This window comes from Lactuca sativa, chromosome 5 (genome assembly GCF_002870075.4).
Source record: "Lactuca sativa cultivar Salinas chromosome 5, Lsat_Salinas_v11, whole genome shotgun sequence".
Classification (NCBI taxonomy): Eukaryota; Viridiplantae; Streptophyta; class Magnoliopsida; order Asterales; family Asteraceae; genus Lactuca; species Lactuca sativa.
The window spans coordinates 83,411,349-83,431,921 of NC_056627.2; the positions used below are offsets into that span (position 1 = coordinate 83,411,349).

Genomic DNA, 20,573 nt, shown 5'->3' on the forward strand with positions numbered 1-20,573 from the left:
AACAGAGATATAAAATCCCCAATCCACAGAGGAGATTGACAGTCTCACACTTGGTCCCACTACAAGGCTCTGACTAAGAGTCTAACTAATAAGGGCTACCTTAGCTTAACCACAACACGGATGCCAATCACTAACCATAGAGTCATCCCATTCTAGACACAATCCAATACCTTATTCCATCCAATTTTCACCGGGTCTCATCCATGCTATCATAACCAAACAGGCCTCGCCCACGGGTTTCAGCCAATCTATACACTCCAACGGGCCTCGCCCATGGGTCTCACCCAATCGAGTGTTTTACAGGCCCCATATTTCCTCAGATCTAACGATCCTTACACTAATCAAGGAGTGGTATTTCATCAATATTGTCCACCTCAACCCAGACATGTGTTGATCCCTCTTCAGCCAATGATCGCCCCTACAATGGCCTACATCATTCTAGTGAATGCTATGACTACATCGCAGACTTACAACACTTCCCCGATAACCTGTCATCTTTATGTATGTTGCAACTACCTCATAGTCTTACAACACTCCCATATCAACCTACCAACCTTGTGAATGCTACGGCTTCCCCGTAGCTTTACAACACTTCCATAACTACCTAATAACCTTGTGAATGCTACGGCTGCCCGTAGTCTTACAACACTTCCATACTGCCATGAACCCAACCCATGGTCTTATCGTCTATCTACCATAAAAACCATAATCATCATGATTCGAACCAACATTCGGCTATACCCTAATCAGGTATTTGGGTTATGCTTTGAACCCCAAAGCCTTTATCAGACAAGAACAGGCAGAGAGGCTCTAACACAATCCCTTAACTTGTTCTTGATGAGATATCCACCATGTGTCACTACTGATACGTTATGAGACATGCATATCCATTCTTGTGCAATCCTTAAACCAAAATTTCTCCTTTACTTGGATTCGACTAAGCTCTTCCAATCTACAAAGTTTGATGGATTTCCAATCCATCTCACAGCCTTACTATTCAAACCGTTGACAACCAGAGCTTACAAGAAATGACATTCCATTACTTATCAATCTTAGTTATCAAATACATTCCAAAACCATATGAATGATTCTGAAATCTCAACGAGCTCAATAATCCCAAGTACTTTGCATAATACAACTCCGCATCCCTAAGCCACTTCAGCTCATGACAAAGAACTATAACCCTTGACCAGAACGGACGAATCACCAATTCAACTACGCACTTACCAAAAAATCGATGCACGCAAAACATCTCTAACTAAGTGCAATTAAATCCTTTCGACAATACCAACATCTGAAAAAAGTTATGCAATTAAGTCGTCACCCAAACTCTGGATAGATGGTTCACTACTGCTCTTGCCCTACCAATAGTAGTAATCGGTTCAAAGCTTCTCAACCAATGTCGTGGTGGCTTAAATAAAACACGCGGAAAAATCTTGACTTGCCATGTCATGGTGCCTCCCCACCACGTCGTGGCGATTCTATAAAATGCCAATATTTTCAAAATGCAAAGTACCTCGGGATCCGAATGTTACAAAAAGAGAAAAAAAAATCATTGGATATCTTGGAATTCTTTGGTGAAACCAAATAATAAAAGATGTATGGTTATTGGGAGTCTCTGATCCTTAAATATAACTCTTTTAGTTAAATGGTTCTCTACATCACATTTCTGGAATTAATGGTAAGTTGTTAGCTAAATGTGGTCTCTCGGGGACTTGGTTATCTATTCTAAAAATTAATAGTGATCCTATGGATTGGAACATTTCTATTGGTAACTTCATAGAGAGAAGAGTTGGTGCATCAGACAATCCACTATTCTAGAATGATAAATGGCATTAAAATGTGGCTATTAAAGATGTTTACATGGAGTTATATAAAATTGAATCTCAAAAGAATTGTCTGATTAAAAACAAAATTTATAATGATGGAATGGTGGAGAGTAGTTGTACAAACAACAATAGAGAAGGGATGTCAAGTCCACAACCTTGATTACTCTCAACATATTATCGAATGAAGTTACTATCTCCTTTATTCCTGATTTTTGGAGATGAAATGTTGATTCTAGCCTACAACTAGCATGCAACTCTATCATATCATCAATACGCAATACAAGTATGGGTAACACGGTGAATCACTTTTCTTGGCTTCGGATGATTGTACACATCGCATCCTTCTTGTTGTTTCTTTTATGGTTAAATTTTGAAAAACATTTTGCTGATCCTTAGTTTGAGTTTGGAATCACACAAGTGTTCATCCAATTCTCTCTAACCAGGGCTATGATACCAACTTGTAACATCCCTAAAATCATGACAAAATTTTTATTTTTAAAACCATCTCAAAATCCATAATTCACACAATACATAGTTTCCAAAACCATAAGTATGAGTCAGAGTATCCCAAAATCATAAGTCAAATAAATATCCAGGATGATGTTCTTAATCATGCTTTTATGTTTCTCATGTCCTCTAATGTACCTGAAACCATAAAATCAATATCTAAGCCAAAGCTTAGTGAGTTCCCTCAAAGTCCACATCCATCAAACCGGATTACCCCTAAGCCCACATCATAAGTCTGGATTGCCCTCCCCGCCCACAACTCATGTCTAGATTGCTCCCGAGCCCACAACATATGTCTGATTTGCCTTCCTGGACTTTAACTTATGTTTGGATTGTTCCCTGGTTTGTTGGCTCCCGCACAGAACAATATTGCCTCAACCCAACCACACTATTCAGCCATGATTGTCAATTTATCATTGTGATGTATTGATATTGCGAAATCTCATTCAAATCTTATAGTGAAACCAAAATTATATTTAAGTCATTGAAACAAGACATTTAAGAGAGTTTAGTCTTTAGCAAAATAAGAAAGGCAAAATTTCATAAAATGACTATAATTTTTTTTTGAGCAGTAGAGATATATTAAAAAAGTTAGTAAATTGCTAGAAAACTTCCAAAGAGCAACATTGGGACTACATACCTAACGATCCCAATGTGACAACACGACGAAGGTCGTGATCCATTAGGTGGTGTGCATTGTTTGTGTAATGGGATGTATGGTATATTGATGAACTCACTAAGCTTTATATTTATGTTTTAAAGCTAAATGTTTTTCACGTTGTTCTAGATGATGTGGCTTGAGTGCACACACATCTGGATTTGTTATGTTTTTGGATTTCCACAAACTCTAATAAATGTTTTTAACTTATTTTGTGAAGATGACATGTGGATGTTTTCTAAACTTTTATGAAAATGAATTTGAGTTGACATAATTATATTTTAAATAGAAAAAAATGATTGAAAATTCACTACGTTACATTTTTTTTGGTTGTAGCGCTGCCATTGACTTGATTCACAAGATGTGGACTTGGTGGGATATAAATTTTCCGGTTTTAATTTCCTTTGATGATTGGTTATCTTGGTTTCGGGGTGTGCACATGCAAGCTTCTTACCAGATTTATGTAGTCCTTTTTTATTCTTCTCGGTTAAAAAGATAGGAGATTTATGGGGTAGAGTGGCTTCTAATCATTTTGATAGCTATTTGATGTTAATTTGTTTTGTTTTCCTGATGTTTGAGCTTTTGGTGGCTATGTTTCGTTGTTTTCGTTAGTTTTCCTGATGTTAGAGTTTGATTATTTTTTCAATAAAAAACATAATAACATGGTATAAATTTTTTTAGGTAATCATATAACTTAGAATTCTATTGAAACCACTATAACTTTGGATGTTTTCCGAGGTTAACCAACCGATTAGCTTTTTTTACGATTTAAACATCAAATTTTAGAATTATTTTAAAAAGCAACCATAATTGTGTATGTCAACAACCATAATCTTTTTTTTCTCTAAATCTCCCAAATAATTTCGATATTCATCTTTATATTCATAAAACTAGGTTAAAACTCGTGGAACCCACGGGTGTTGAATTTAAAAATTAATTATTTAATAAAATAATATTTCATTAATTCTGATAACTTATTAATTGTAATATTGAATTTTTCAATAAATTTTTTTATTTGTAATTATTTAATTACAAAGTAAATGGGAAGTATTTAATTAGGAATGAAGATTTTTTAAAACTCTTATTTTTGATGCATGATTCTTGTTGTACATATGCAGATGATGCATTACCAATGTGTATAATGAAATTAACATAAAATACAACAATACGTAATTATAAAAAAAAATATAGTAATATGATGGATTAAGTGTGATTTGCTAAAAATGAATAAAATATGCTACAAAAAAGTTGGCTACAAATTTCGAAAAACTTCCTTATAAACAACATTTGAAGTTTTATTTGTGAGTTTTCCATTTTTATCTAAAATTAATAATTTTAATCCCTCACTGCTCTGAACTCTAGATAAGGCAATATACAATTGTCCATGTGAAAAAACTGGATCTTTCAGAAACAAACCAACCTTTGACAACGATTGTCCTTGACTTTTATTAATAGTCATTCCAAAACATACGGCCAAAGGAAACTGTCTTCTTGTGAATTTGAAGGGAATCTTTTTTTCTGATGGAGTTAAAGACATTCTTGGAATAAAAGTCTGATTTCCAATATTAGTTCCAGTTATTATATGTGCCTCAATAACACGTTTGCCAAATGATAACACCTGTAGTCTTGTGCCATTACATAAGCCGTTTTTCGGATTCACATATGCTCTCTGAACTTAAATATTCAACTTCATCTCCTGGAAACTTCTTAAGCAAACGGTCGTTTATTTCCTAGACAACTTCATTTTTTGGAGCAAGTATCGCTCTTTCTTGGAAATAATTTATATCGTTATAGTTCTCTAAAATTGAAGGATATAAAAACTCAATTAACGAACCTGTAGGATCATGTGAATCATTAATGAGAATATCATCCGGAATATCGATAATCGTTTCACCGTCGTTTGGACACCAAGTTTTCCTTCTCCTATATCCAACAACCAATTTGAAAAATCTCTTATTTTTCCTATATCTGATTGATCCTTTCCAACAGTTAGCCTCATGTTTTTTGTTAATCTATAGACATTGCAATGTTCCCATAAATATGAAGAACTCAAAGAAGCATTTACAATGTTCTGTCTACTGCCACCCGGAACAACAGGTAGAATATGTCTAAAATCTCCTCCAAAGACAATAACTTTCCCTCCAAATGGAATATTTGAGATGGTTGAATTTACGCACCATAATAAATCCTTCAAACTTCGATCTAAAGCTTCAAATGCATGCTTATGGACCATAGGTGCTTCATCCCAAATTATTAAAGAGGTTTTTCTTATTAAGCTTGCCAATTCACCATCTAGATTTATGTTACAAAATGAATCCTCTGTAAGCTCAAATGGAATTATAAATCGAGAGTGTGTTGTTCTACCACCGGGCAATAATAAGGAAGCAATACCGCTTGAAGCAACATTTAGTACAATATTTCCTTCAGATCTAATTGCTGCAGATATTGTTTTCCATAAAAAAGTTTTACCCTTTCCACCATAACCGTAAACAAAGAAGACACCTCCTTTATTTTCTTGAATAGCACTCTTGATGTTTAGGAAAATGTTACGTTGCTCATTTGTTAATGCAAGAAACATACGATCATAGTCATTCTTTATCACGGGAATGTCGTAATCTAGCTCCTCGGTGATAAGTCGATTGTTTGAAGAAGAAACGGATTCAACATCTGGGTATGGCATGTTTTTGAAGTTTTTGAGAGTAGAGTTGTTTCGAAGTAAAATTTGTTGTATTTCGAACAAAGTTAAGTTCTTAAGTTCATCTACTCCAAGTGACAATTCTGCACGAAAATATTAAATAATTAATAAAATATGTCGTCGATATTTAATAATTTTATTACTAATTATTTAATGGGTGTTGAATAATAAAAAGAAATTAATTTAAAAATAATAAGAAAAAATGTAATACCTGCTGACTTAAATCTTTGTCGTTGGCTATATAGAATTCCATCTGCCAAATATTCCCATGTATTTTCCCAAACGACCTCTGGTTTAGACATACTATTACACATCAACAATGTAGCAAATAAAAAGCGTAGATAAAAACCAGATCGAGAATGACTTGCTTCTTTAATTGCATCAATGTATTCCTTGTCATCATCTAATAGCCCGAGTTCATAACAAGCATCTCTAAAAAAAGAATGTGTTTGACCATTTACCGTGCAAATTTCATCAAATGATGTTGGTCCTTTTACGTTATTTAAAAGAATCCTTAAGAAATATGCTTCACCTAGTTTAGGTGAAACAGAATGAATTCTACCGATGGATTTTCCTACTTTCCTTCGCTTCCAAAACCGACCATTTAATATCCAAACAAACTTTGTAGGGAATTCAACATATGTGAGTTTTCGTGCATCACTGTCGATTGCATTACACTCCATCCAAGCTGTGAACTTTGAAGCCGCAACAGAAGGTTTGTCAAGAACATCATCAATATCATCGTCTTCGCCATATACAATCTGCTGTTGATTAGGAAGACGAAAAGGTAGTCTGACAACAGAAGGATATCTTCAATGAACATCATATTTAAAAATTCGCCATGATGCTTCGCATGCTGATAAATATCTACAATCGTAATATTCAGCTATTTCATCGACCGCATCATTATTTTCACATTCATTGTTGGTTGGTACAACAGCAACTGTAGCTCTATCAAGACCCTTATTTATGTATTTAAACAAATTCTTTATAGAAGATCTCTGATTGCACCATTCAATATTAATATGTGTCTGATATCTTTTCAATAGATATTTGTTGTATGGAACAACATTTCTATTATCCAACCTTACACCTGATTTTTCTACAAAATGACCATCGTTTCTTCGCCTATATAACGGAAAACCATTCTGATCAACAGACGAATGATTACTGAATTGTTTTGGAAACTTTTTAGAGCACTTTTTATCCACCATGCATGGACAATTCATATTTTCAGCTCCACATGGACCATGAATCATAAACTCATTTACAAGTGAATACAATTTAGGATCTTCAATTCTGTCTGGTATCTCTGCTGAAATTATCGGATCGATAAGTTCAACAGTTGGTAGCTTGTTGTCAGAATGCATGAATAGACATATATGACTATGCGGCAAACCTCTTTTTTTAAATTCAATGGTATAAACATCTGTAAAAGAATTTGACAAAAAAGAAAAAAGAAAATGTGATTAGATATTAAAACATATTTAAAATATAATAATAAGATCAATGTTTTATAAAAAATTTAAAAATATAGTTTTAGTTACATGCTTGAACTTTGGCGGAAATTTGATTCTTCCTTAAGTCTTTAATGAATGCATCAAGCTTGATCTTGAACAACCTACATAGTATATTAGGCCTGTCTTCTGGTTGAAGTGAAGTATCCTTAAGAAACCTTTTAATCTCAGGCCATTTGGGATTACATGTAAAGGTTATGCAGAAATCAGGATATCCAAGCCATTTACATAGTGACATGGCATCCAAATAGTTTTGCAGCATATAGCGTGCACCTCCAGTAAAGGATGAAGGTAATATGACACGTTGGCCGACATTCGAGATATCAGTCGTTCCTTGTGCTTTTTGGTTACGTAAATTTTCATAAGAATCACATCTAAGAACATGTTGTTGCCTACGTATGTAGTACATTCTCTCCGTTTCCATCATAGTATAGGCATCTACCAGAAATTGTTGAAACAACCTTCTTGAATTAAATATGAGAGAGAACGAATGATCTCTATCTTGAATCCTATAAGCGAAATATTCTCTCATTGTACATTTCACACGCTTGCTGTTGGTCGTAAATAACGCACCTCTATGAAGAATGTCAACACTATAACCATCATCCCCATATGGAAATAGCAATGGATATTGGAGAGGAAGGTACGAAGGATGCAATTCACTGATACGTTGTCGACAACCATTTTTTGTTTGAACGACGATATCCCTCTTTTCGATTGAATCCGAAATGTCACCAATTATTAAAGTAGCAACCTCAGAAACAATCGGTAGGTTATATGTTCTTCCATCTTGCTCCTTTCTCCCGATAAGTCGTAAGTTCATATCAACTTCTGGATTTTTCTGAAAAGTATCTCTTACCATCCTATAAGATCTAACCAAGACATTATTTGAATCCAACATCACCTTAATATCTTCAACAATATCACTATCAGTTGATATTGATTGATCCTTTTCACCACTAAAATAAATAAATTTATACATAATATTAATATATATATATATATATATATATATATATATATATATATATATATATATATATATATATTAATAATAATAATAAATTATGAATGAGAAGTTTGAGAAAATATCGAAAACATCTTTGTCTATTTGTAATTTCGTTGTCAGTGTCATAAATGTATAACCGAGAGAATTTTGGTTCCGATCCTTTTGCTGGCAAAAGACTTCCAATACTATGATAATTTTGACCACACAATCTGAAAATGTATGGAGCGTTTCCTCTATTGATTGAAGAATCAATTTTACCACCCATCGACGTGAAAGAAAACATTGAATTGTAACGTCGAATGTTTTTCATGAAGTGTTTGCTTTTTGAATCCATATTTCGGAACATTCTTTCATAAGTCGGGGATGCATTCTTTAAATCTGGAAGTTGAACTTTGCCGTAAGCACAACATAATGAATAATTCGTGTTCCCCTTTTCTTTACCTCTAATGGATTCATTTCTCCATAACTTTGCACGACATGTTTGACATACAACATCTTGATCACCATGATCCAAATATTCTGTAAAATAAAAGCGTTGAATAAAATATCAATGAATTTTATAATTATATACAACATAGTATTTGAAATGTAAAATGGATATTATTTTTTGATTACCGTTTGAGATACCAACTATTAAATTTTCATTGTTCACTTGATGTATATTTTCTACATCTTCTGTCAAATCAATCAATGGGATAAGGGATAAATGTCTTGTCTTCGTTTTTAATTTATGACATCTTGGATTTAACTTGATTGATGATGAAGAAGTTGTTACTGTAGATGCATTTTTTGATGTCATTTCATTTGAAAGTACATGGTACTGTGTTTTGTTTTCTAACTTGGAAGTGGTATATTTATCGAAACTGCTGTTATCTGACCAAAAAAAATAAAATAGTCAAATAAATAAATAAATAAATATATATATATATATATATATATATATATATATATATATATATATGTATATATATCCCGATTATATACATAATGGATAATAGTATATTTTAAAAACCATAAATAATTACCATTTCTAATGTTAGATAACGGATTTATAACATTTGTAATGTTAGAAAATGGAGTTCTAACATCTGTAAACGAAGGACAGTATTGTATGGTTCTGTTACGCTTTGCAGGTGTTGTAAATGAATTGACATTTTGAGTTTGACGAACAATGTTGGTTGATTGATCTGCAAATAGAAATAACTTATAAAACTTGTAAATATATGTATACAACTATCTAACAGTAAAAGATAGAATATAAAATACTAATACGGTTACAGTTAATGGTATTTTTGAAGAGATGTTGTAATGATGTACTTGGAACGTTTGATGTTGTTTTTATTTTCTTCGATCTTTTATTTTCCAAATATATTTTTCTTTATCTTCTTTTCTCTCTGGCCTGCTGTTGTTTTCTGCATAAGAAGACATAGGATAGGATATGAAATGTGAAATTAGGTAAATAATATGTTTATATAATACAATTGAAGTTAGTTAAAATTAAACAAATAATAATAATAAAGTAAATGTATTTAAAAAGTTACCTTTATTTATTCGTTTATTAAAATGTGTAACAAAATTTGCAAATATTAATTTACTCATTTATAACATTTTTTAAACAAATTACTCAATTGAAATCTTTAAAATATTAAATAATATAAAATAGAATTTTTATATTTGTTTATATTGTGTAAAAGAGACTTTAAATAAAAATATTAAAGTTAACATGAGTCGGATTCAGATACAAATGTAGATATGGGTCCGAGTCGGATAAAATAAGATTTGAAGCGGAAGCTTGTGTTTTAGTTGTAGAAAGAACTCCAGCAAAAGAAGTCTCAATACTCTACCAACAACTATCTCTCTTCGGATCGTATTATTCATCACCCACTCTGTATATCTTTCTCTCTCTGTGTTTGTGTTTTCGTATCAGTAAGGTTAAAACCCAATTCGTTTCACATAAAATCTAAAATCTGGATGTTTGTTTACAACATCTCCAATCTTCCATAGACGGTCATCGAAGATTAGCCGTCAATGACTCTCCTCGATTCCACCACAATCGGTCGCAATCAACAACGCATGAAAGGGAACCTAGAATATTTCATCTACGATGTCGTCTCCTCGTCCGATTTGGTCTCCGTCAAGATTGAAAAATACGATCCGAAGGTAGACTCTCCTTCTTCCAGTGCCACAATCAATTATTTCCCTGATGAGCATCATGACTCATCATCCTCATTTCCAACCTAGGGTTTATTCGATTTACATCTGCTCTTTCCCCAATTTCAACCAATCGTGGGTTCAGATGATATCAAGGGTTAAAACCCTAGATCTCCATGGAAACAATGAAGGTAAAATTGTGTGATACACGAAAATCGTGATGATTAAAAAATGATTATTCATCATAAACATCTATTCTAGCATACTTTTTTACAGTTAGTAAAATGAAAGTCTATTTAGATTTCGGTAACACTTTTTGTTTGAGTATTTACATATTTCGATTAAGCATCGGTTAATTGCAATTGTTTCACAAGAGTTAAAAGATTTTGCTCTATTATTTGTAGATATTATAACAAATGAAGATCTTCAAAAACCAAGAACACAAAAGTTTGTTAGAACTTGTATGAAACAGTTTGTTGTAAATTTCAACCATAAATTCATAGAGAAACCAATGTAATCTAAACTCATAATACTAACCTGACATATGGATATGGAAATCTTGCAGGTAGTAAGACGGCTTTAAAATGAAAAGTTGTTGATTTGTGAACTGGAATGAGGATTAGAACTTGAATGAAGCAGTTTGATGTAAGTTTGATGAAAAAAGAATCGCAGAAGCAATTGAAACATAAAGAAGACGAATGAGGAGTTTCAAAATTTTGGATTTCACGTCCTAAGGTAAAGTTATATATATTGGAAAAAGATTATGATTTTATGATTTTATTGTTGTTGGATCTTTATTGGATAAAATTTTGTTCCTGATTTTTTGGGATTTAAAAGAGTACAACTGAAATTTAGTTTAATATACGATTTTCATCTAAAAAGGGAGTATAGAATATTAGGAAATATAAATTGAATATACGTAATTTATAGAAGATAAGTAAATATGCTGCAACCATTACAAAAATGTATGAATTAATTGAAGAAAATAAAAGATATAAATTTTGTTTAGAATTGGTTATTGATTATTTGTTAAAAATAACATAATTATCGTGACAAAAATAATAGTTATTCATAACTCATTAGACATGCTGCAGAAGGAGAATTTTAAAAAATGGGTCATCAGCACCTTTTCTTAATTAACATGTATTATTTTTATGTCACTTTTTGTTTAAATATTGAGCTGATTGCTAGAAATATTAATTTGCATTCATGTCCATATTAATTTATATTGATGCAATTTTGCACGCTGCTTTAGAAAAAACTGATACTTGTAAATTACCAGAGAGACCATCTGAGCCCCCATGTGTGGTATAATAATTTCTTCACTTCTAAAGACTCTTTGACTTTTCCCATTTTACTCATCTATTTCCTTTTTTAACATGTTTATTTGTAAGCAGTTCTATATGAAGACTGGAAAATGTAAATTTGGTTCAACCTGCAAATTTCATCACCCAAAGGACATCACAATTACAACAACCAAGGTAGAAGATGGTAATGGTGAAGCTTTTACAGTTGGTGGTGGGACAAATGGCAATGGGAATTTGGAACTTTCAATTCCCCTTTTAGCCCTGCCATGTTGCATAACTCAAAATTCCTCCCCATTAGACCGATAATACGTTTGCATACATTTCAATCATGATTCAAAAAATTTCTTACAAATATGAAAATGACGTTATCTTTACTTGATAATTGGTTTCTTGAGGAAATTGAATTTATCTTTGCTTGATAATTGGTTTTGTAATGTTTGATGAAGTAATCAATCCAGCTGGCGCCATTGTGTCAACTCCTGCTGCTCATTTGACTTTTGGTATGCTCAACACAATTTTCGCTGTCATGCAAACTGTGGTGTAACACCGTAAATTTTAAAATAATTTTTCGCATAATATAAAAACACCATTTCATTTAACATTCATAAAAACATCAATGTTTGAAACTCAATCCATACTATATAACATTCCCAAGATCTGATAACATAAAATCCCGTGTGTGTGTACTGATCAAGCCGACGCCTTCCCACGGTCATCACTAGTACCTGAAACAAATAACACCACCACTGTAAGCACAAAGCTTAGTGAGTTCCCCAAAATACCACACATAACACATATTAGCCACTCGATGCTATAACTGTGTGGGTCCGTGGACCCTACTCTGTGAACCCTCTGGTTCTAACTCTGGGAACCTTCCGGTTCCAACTCTATAAACATGCACAGCATAAATCACATAGAAATAATGCAGTACAACACGTAACATACATATAGCATACAAATACTTTGTCACATAACTCTGATTACCTACTCAACGTAAAGTATAGTGAGAAGACTCACCTCGCGTATCTCAATAACTCACAAATCCCGGAAATCACTCGCGCTCGATCCCCCGAGCTATAATCCTCCTATAACACAATATATCTCTAATTAACACTTCCACAACTAAGGTTGACTACCCCTATCAAGTCAACACTGGTCAACTCTGGTCAATGGTCAACTTTGACCAGACTCGGCGAGTGCACTAAAGCGACTCGGTGAGTTTATACATGTTCACTGACTCCCTAGGATCCTCTCTTGACACGTCGAGTACTTCCCTAACTCGATGAGTTCCACCTGGCATGAAGCGCGGGGCCACCACGACTCAACTCGCCGAGTCTCAAGAACAACTCGGCGAGTTCAGGCTTGACTCAGCCCCCTAATGACTCTCCCTGACTCACTGGGTCAACCCCCAACCCGGCGAGTCCACTCGCTGAACACTTTACGTGAAACCCCAACCCTACTCGCCGAGTCTCAAGAACAACTCGGCGAGTTCATGCCATGCACAAACTCTATTGACCTTCTGAGGTCAGATCTGCTTTCCCAAACCATAGATCTAGCCTCCCCAAGCATGTATGTCACGTAAAGTTTGGAACTTGATGCTTGTATAACCCCCACAAGGCATTAAAAGATGATTTGGTCCCAAAAATGATCACCTAGGTCTAATAACTCCATAATAACCCAAAAAGCCCCAAGGGTTAATGTCTCTGGACCTCTTTGAGTCCAGATCCAAGGCACAAACTCGAAGAGGGACCATTTGCTTCACATAATCACTCTCTAAAGGGGTTTTAAAACCCTAACTCTAAAGATCAACCCTAAAACTGAAGGAGATTCGAACCATTACCTCAAAATGAAGCCTCTGGACTCTGGATCTGCTAGAATCTAACCTCCTCCTTGCTCTTGCCACCTTCTTCTTGCTAAACAAGGAATACAAAGGCCCAAAACTGACTTCTTCTCTCCCAAAACGAATTAGCTCTCTTAGGGTTCTCTCAAGGGACTGGTAGCCGCAATGGGAGGATATAAGTGCCCTTAAATAGGTTCCAAACCCGGGGAATTAGGGTTTCATTAAACAGCGTGGACTCGCCGAGTCCAGGCGCGAACCCGTGTCCAAAACCGCGATCCTACTCGGAGAGTCTGAGCTCCAACTCGCCGAGTATCCTCACAAAATACCAAAATATAAGAATGAATAATACCTGGGAATTCGGGCTGTTACAACTCTCCCCCACTAGAACTAGACTTCGTCCTCGAAGTCTCGCTCTGCAAATAACTCCGGATGCTGCTCGCGCATCTCACGCTCCAGCTCCCAAGTCATCTCGGACCCCTTCCGATGCTGCCACTGAACCAAAACTAAGGGTACCTCCTTGTTCCTCAGAACCTTGATTTTCCGATCCCTGATTGCCACTGGTCTCTCTGCATAATTCAGGCTCGCATCCACCTGAATATCCTCCAATGGAACAACTACCGACTCATCGGCTATACACTTCCGCAATTGCGACACATGGAAAGTGTCGTGAATCTGCCCCAATTCTACTGGCAAATCCAAACAATAGGCTACCCGGCCTACCCTCGTGATCACTCGGAATGGACCAATACATCGGGGCCCCAACTTGCCCCTCTTCCTAAATCGAATCACTCGTTTCCAAGGGGAGACCTTCAGGAGTACAAGGTCGCCGACCTGAAACTCAAGCTCGGACCGGCGTCTGTCTGCATAGCTCTTCTGACGACTCTGAGTGGTCAACAACCTCTGTCTGACCTGCTGGATCTGCTCTGTCGTCTGAAGCACGATCTCCGTACTGCCCATCACATGCTGTCCAACCTCTCCCCAACAAATGGGGGTCCGACACCTCCTCCCATACAACAGCTCAAAGGGCGGCATACCAATGCTCGAATGATGGTTGTTCTTGTAGGAAAACTCCGCCAAGGGCAAGTACGTATCCCAACTTCCCCCGAAATCTAACACACATGCCTGGAGCATGTCCTCGAGCGTCTGAATCGTCCGCTCACTCTGTCCGTATGTCTGGGGGTGATATGCGGTACTAAAATGCAGCCTAGTACCCAAATCCTCATGAAACTTCTTCCAGAATCTGGAAGTGAAACGCACATCACGGTCTGAAACTATCGAGATCGGCACCCCATGCCGAGATACCATTTCCCTTACGTACACCTCTGCCAATTTCTCTGCTGAAGAACTCTCGTTGATAGCAAGAAAGTGAGCGCTCTTCGTCAACCTGTCCACAATCACCCAAATTGCATCAACTCCCCTGGAAGTTCTTGGCAATTTGGTGATAAAATCCATGGTGATCTATTCCCACTTCCATTTGGGAACCTCCAACGGCTGCAACTTACCATGCGGCCTCTAGTGCTCGGCCTTAACCCTACGACAGGTCAAGCACCTCTCAACAAACCACGCAACATCCCTCTTCATACAGAGCCACCAATACTCCTTCCTCAGGTCCAAATACATCTTAGTGGCCCCAGGATGGATCGAAAATTTCGACTGATGAGCCTCTTCCATCAAAATGGTACGCGTTCCCCCCAAAAACGGCACCCAGATACGCCCCTGAAATGTCATAAGCCCCCGACCATCGGTAACGAACTCTGAAATCAAACCAATAACCCGCTCTTTCTTCTGCATCTCAGGTTACACAGCCTCGGCATGTGCCCCACGAATGGTGTCCAACACTGGAGCTATCACGGTCAATCTCAAACATACATCCCGCAGCGGGGTGCTCTCCGCCTTGCGGCTCAGTGCATCGGCTACAACATTAGCCTTGCCTGGGTGGTACAGGATCTCACAATCATAATCCTTGACCACATCCAACCACCTTCTCTGTCGCATATTTAGGTTGGGCTGATCCATCAAATACTTCAAACTCTTATGGTCGGTGTATATCGTACATCGAACCCCATACAGGTAGTGACGCCAAATCTTGAGGGCGAATACCACTACCCCCCCCCCAACTCTAGATCATGGGTGGGATATCTCATCTCATGAGGCTTCAGCTACCTCGATGCATATGCTATCACATGCCCTCTCTGCATCAGCACCGCCCCCAACCCCAAAATCGATGCGTCACAGTATACCACAAAGTCCTCCATCCCTTCCGGGAGGGCTAACACCGGGGCTTCGCATAACCTTTGGCGAAGTGCCTCAAAGGAGGCCTACTGTTCGGGGCCCCATGAAAAAGCAACACCCTTGCGGGTCAACCTGGTGAGTGGCACTACGATTTTAGAGAAATCCTTGATAAATCTCCGATAATACCCTGCCAACCCTAGGAAACTCCTGATCTCGGAGGGTGACCTCAGCACCTCCCAACTCATCACCACCTCAACTTTGGCCGGGTCGACGAATATCCCTTTCTGGTTAACGAAATGTCCTAAGAACTGGACCTCCCGCAACCAGAAATCACACGTGGAGAATTTGGCATAAAGCCTCTCCGATCTCAGAACTCCGAGAACCTCTCTCAAATGCTCCTCATGTTGCTCTCTAGATCTTGAATATACCAAAATGTCGTCGATAAATACAATCACCGAACGATCCAGCATCGGCTTGCACACTCGGTTCATGAGATCCATGAACACTGCTGGGGCATTGGTGAGCCCAAAAGGCATCACCACAAACTCGTAATACCCATAACGCGTCCTGAACGCTGTCTTCTGGATGTCCTCATCTCGCACCCTTACCTGATGATATCCAAACCTCAAATCGATCTTGGAGAACCAAGATGCTCCCTGCAACTAATCGAACAAATTGTCGATCCTCGGCAACGGGTAACGGTTCTTGACCGTCAACTTGTTCAACTCCCGGTAATCAATGCACATCCGGTGTGAACCATCCTTCTTCTTGACAAACAGGATAGGCGCTCCCCACGGCGAGTTGCTCGGCCGAATAAACCCCTTCCCCAGCAGCTCCTGAAGCTGCAAGGATAACTCTTGCATCTCTGGAGGTGAAAGGCGATAAGGCACCTTAGCGATAGGCACGGCCCCCGGAACCAAGTCGATACTGAACTCCACTTGCCTCACAAGAGGCACACCCGGCAACTCCTCAGGAAATACATCCAGGAACTCACGCACTACCAGAACCTCCTCAACTAACCTCAGTCTCCCGGAATCCACCCACGTATCCATCACATACGCCACAAAACCCTTACAGCCCTGCTGTAGACACTTCCTCGCCCTAGCGGCCGAACAAAACGCTGATCCAGAATGTGTACCCTCGCTGTACACCGTAAGAACTCCCCCACTAGGGTCTCGTATGGTCACCAGCTGTCGCTCGCAGTCAATAACCGCACCGAATCTGCTCAACCAGTCCATGCCCAGAATGACACAGTCATCACCCATCGCAATAGGAACCAGATCAATCGGGAACTCAACACCAAAAATCTCGACTACGCACCCTCGGAGAACCTCCGTAGCATATATCACCCTTTCGTCAGCTATGGAAACTCTCAGAGGCCGACTCAATGCCTCACGACTAACACTCATATGCTGACTAAAATCCAAAGATACAAAAGACCGACTCGCACCCGAGTCAAATAACACCAAGGCAGGTACAGAATTTACAAGAAAAGTACCTACGCATAACATAATATAAGCATAGTATCTCAACATCAAAATAAATACACGAAAGAATACATACCAGCCACGACATCGGGCGTTGCGCGGACCTCCTCCGCGGTCAACTGAAAAGCTCTCCCTCGTGCCCTCGGCGCCTCGGCCTTCACTGGCCGACTCTCGGTAGCTCTGATGGCGGCAGGGGCAGATCCCTGAGGTGCTCCCTGAGATGATCCTTGCAATTTCGGACACTCTGCCTTCCGGTGTCCGGTCTGGTTGCAGTGGAAACACACCGCAAACCCCTTGGGGCAGTCCTTGGCCATATGTCCCTCCTTGCCACACTTGTAGCAAGATCCCGCTCTACAGACTCCATCATGACCCTTGCCGCACTTCCCACAAGTGCAGACCTTCTGGCTCCCTGATTTGGGATCAGCGGGCTTGGCCCGCTTGGCTGTCGGCTGAGACTGCACCGGTCGCCGATCCCTCCCCTGAGACTTTGCCTCCTCCCTGGCCTCAGTCTCTAACTCAATCTCCCTCTTCCGGGCATTTGCCTGAAGCTCGGCAAATGTCCGGTACGAGGAGTTCGCCGCGAACTCCCGAATGTCTCGCCTCAAGATACTCAGATATCGGCTCATACGTGCCTGCTCAGTGGACACGTGCTCAGGGTAGAACATCGCCCTCTCATGGAACATCCTGGTAATCACCGTTCGGGCGCGGACTGATCGTACACACAACTCTGCTCTATGTTCTTCCAAAATCTTTTACCCTTTTTTGAAAATACTTCTCAAATCCTCAGTTTGAGTTCAAATACGCCCGAAGGTGTACTCGAATCCCTCAAACCAAGGCTCTGATACTAACTTGTAACACCGTAAATTTCAAAATAATTTTTCGCATAATATAAAAACACCATTTCATTTAACATTCATAAAAGCATCAATGTTTGAAACTCAATCCATACTATATAACATTCCCAAGATCTGATAACATAAAATCCCGTGTGTGTGTACTGATCAAGCTGACGCCTTCCCACGGTCATCACTAATACCTTAAACAAATAAAACCAACATTGTAAGCACAAAGCTTAGTGAGTTCCCCAAAATACAACACATAACACATATTAGCCACTCGAGGCTATAACTCTGTGGGTCCGTGGACCCTACTCTGTGAACCCTCTGGTTCTAACTCTAGGAACCTTCCGGTTCCAACTCTATAAACATGCACAGCATAAATCACATAGAAATAATGCAGTACAACACGTAACATACATATAGCATACAAATACTCTGTCACATAACTCTGATTACCTACACAAGGTAAAGTATAGTGAGAAGACTCACCTCGCGTATCTCGATAACTCGCAAATCCCGAAAATCACTCGCGCTCGATCCCCCGAGCTATAATCCTCCTATAACACAATATATCTCTAATTAACACTTCCACAACTAAGGTTGACTACCCCTATCAAGTCAACTCTGGTCAACGGTCAACTTTGACCGGAGTCGGCGAGTCTATACGTGTTCACTGACTCCCTAGGATCCTCTCTTGACACGTCGAGTACTTCGCTAACTCGATGAGTTCCACCTGGCATGAAGCGCGGGGCCACCACGACTCAACTCGCCGAGTCTCAAGAACAACTCGGCGAGTTCAGGCTTGACTCAGCCCCCTAATGACTCTCCCTGACTCACTGGGTCAACCCCCAACCCGGCGAGTCCACTCGCTGAACACTTTACGTGAAACCCCAACCCTACTCGCCGAGTCTCAAGAACAACTCGGCGAGTTCATGCCATGCACAAACTCTATTGACCTTCTGAGGTCAGATCTGCTTTCCCAAACCATAGATCTAGCCTCCCCAAGCATGTATGTCACGTAAAGTTTGGAACTTGATGCTTGTATAACCCCCACAAGGCATTAAAAGATGATTTGGTCCCAAAAATGATCACCTAGGTCTAATAACTCCATAATAACCCAAAAAGCCCCAAGGGTTAATGTCTCTGGACCTCTTTGAGTCCAGATCCAAGGCACAAACTCGAAGAGGGACCATTTGCTTCACATAATCACTCTCTAAAGGGGTTATAAAACCCTAACTCTAAAGATCAACCCTAAAACTAAAGGAGATTCGAACCATTACCTCAAAATGAAGCCTCTCGATTCTGGATCTGCTAGAATCTCACCTCCTCCTTGCTCTTGCCACCTTCTTCTTGCTAAACAAGGAATACAAAGGCCCAAAACTGACTTCTTCTCTCCCAAAACGAATTAGCTCTCTTAGGGTTCTCTCAAGGGACTGGTAGCCGCAATGGTAGGCTATAAGTGCCCTTAAATAGGCTCCAAACCCGGGGAATTAGGGTTTCATTAAACAGCGTGGACTCGCCGAGTCCAGGCGCGAACCCGCGTCCAAAACCACGATCCTACTCGGCGAGTCTGAGCTCCAACTCGCCAAGTATCCTCACAAAATACCAAAATATAAGAATGAATAATACCTGGGAATCCGGGCTGTTACATGTGGACCCACGAATTGCTCAAACAACGGTTAAGTAGAGATTATTTGATTCCTGTGCTTAACTGTTTTTTTTCTTTCTGGTTTACGTCCAAAAATAAATCTGTTTACAATTTTGGTCCTTATGTTAGTGGTTTCCCAACACTTTTGGTCCCTGAAACATCAACTATAACAGCCCAACTGTTAAATTTATGAAAATGACCGTTTTACCCTTGTATAATTTATCGCATCTGTTTTTCATGGTCAAGGAGTATAATTAAACCCCAACACATTCCATCTCTTTCCTTGAGAAACCCTAATAACCTAATTCAACGAAATCCTATAAATCAAAGTCAAACCGACCCAAATTCAAAGTTAAAGATCTAACACCAAAATTCTAAACCAAATCAAATAGTTATACCAAAATCAAAGCAATGAAGAACAGAAGCACGTGGACCAAAAATTCTAAACCAAAATCAACTAACTTGTCCACTTTAAAACAATAAAAATATCCAAAAATATTCAAAACCAATAATATTTCACATCCTAAATATCCCAAAATAAAAATCATACCAAGCAATCAAAATATCTTTAAAACCAAAACAAATGATCAAAATATATTAAATATGTGTTATAACCAATACCAACTCACTTCTCCATTTTTGGAATTAAGAGTGGAGTTTCCTCTCCGGTTGACTTTCTTTTAGCCTTAGTGCAACTTAAATCATATCCAGAATCAACATCATAAATTTCTTAGAGGTTGCGCTTCAAATCATTTGATATTTTGCTTGGACTTGTTGCGGTTGACTTATCAACTGTTGAGGGTGTAAAACTTTAATCTGTTTGTGAGATCACATCCTAGTTTAAAAAAAAAAAT

General features: G+C 38.3%; 1 protein-coding gene across 1 annotated transcript; it reads right to left on the reverse strand.

Annotated features, from left to right (window-relative positions):
- Positions 1-4,819: 4,819 nt before the first annotated feature.
- LOC111890031 (uncharacterized) lies at positions 4,820-9,814 on the reverse strand. The gene is made up of 8 exons (XM_052771623.1): positions 9,757-9,814; positions 9,241-9,402; positions 8,831-9,088; positions 8,353-8,734; positions 7,237-8,165; positions 6,776-7,118; positions 5,901-6,499; positions 4,820-5,772 (listed from the first exon to the last, which is right to left on the reverse strand). The coding sequence occupies exons 1-8, from the start codon at positions 9,812-9,814 to the stop codon at positions 4,820-4,822; spliced, it is 3,684 nt and encodes a 1,227-aa protein (XP_052627583.1).
- Positions 9,815-20,573: the final 10,759 nt, after the last annotated feature.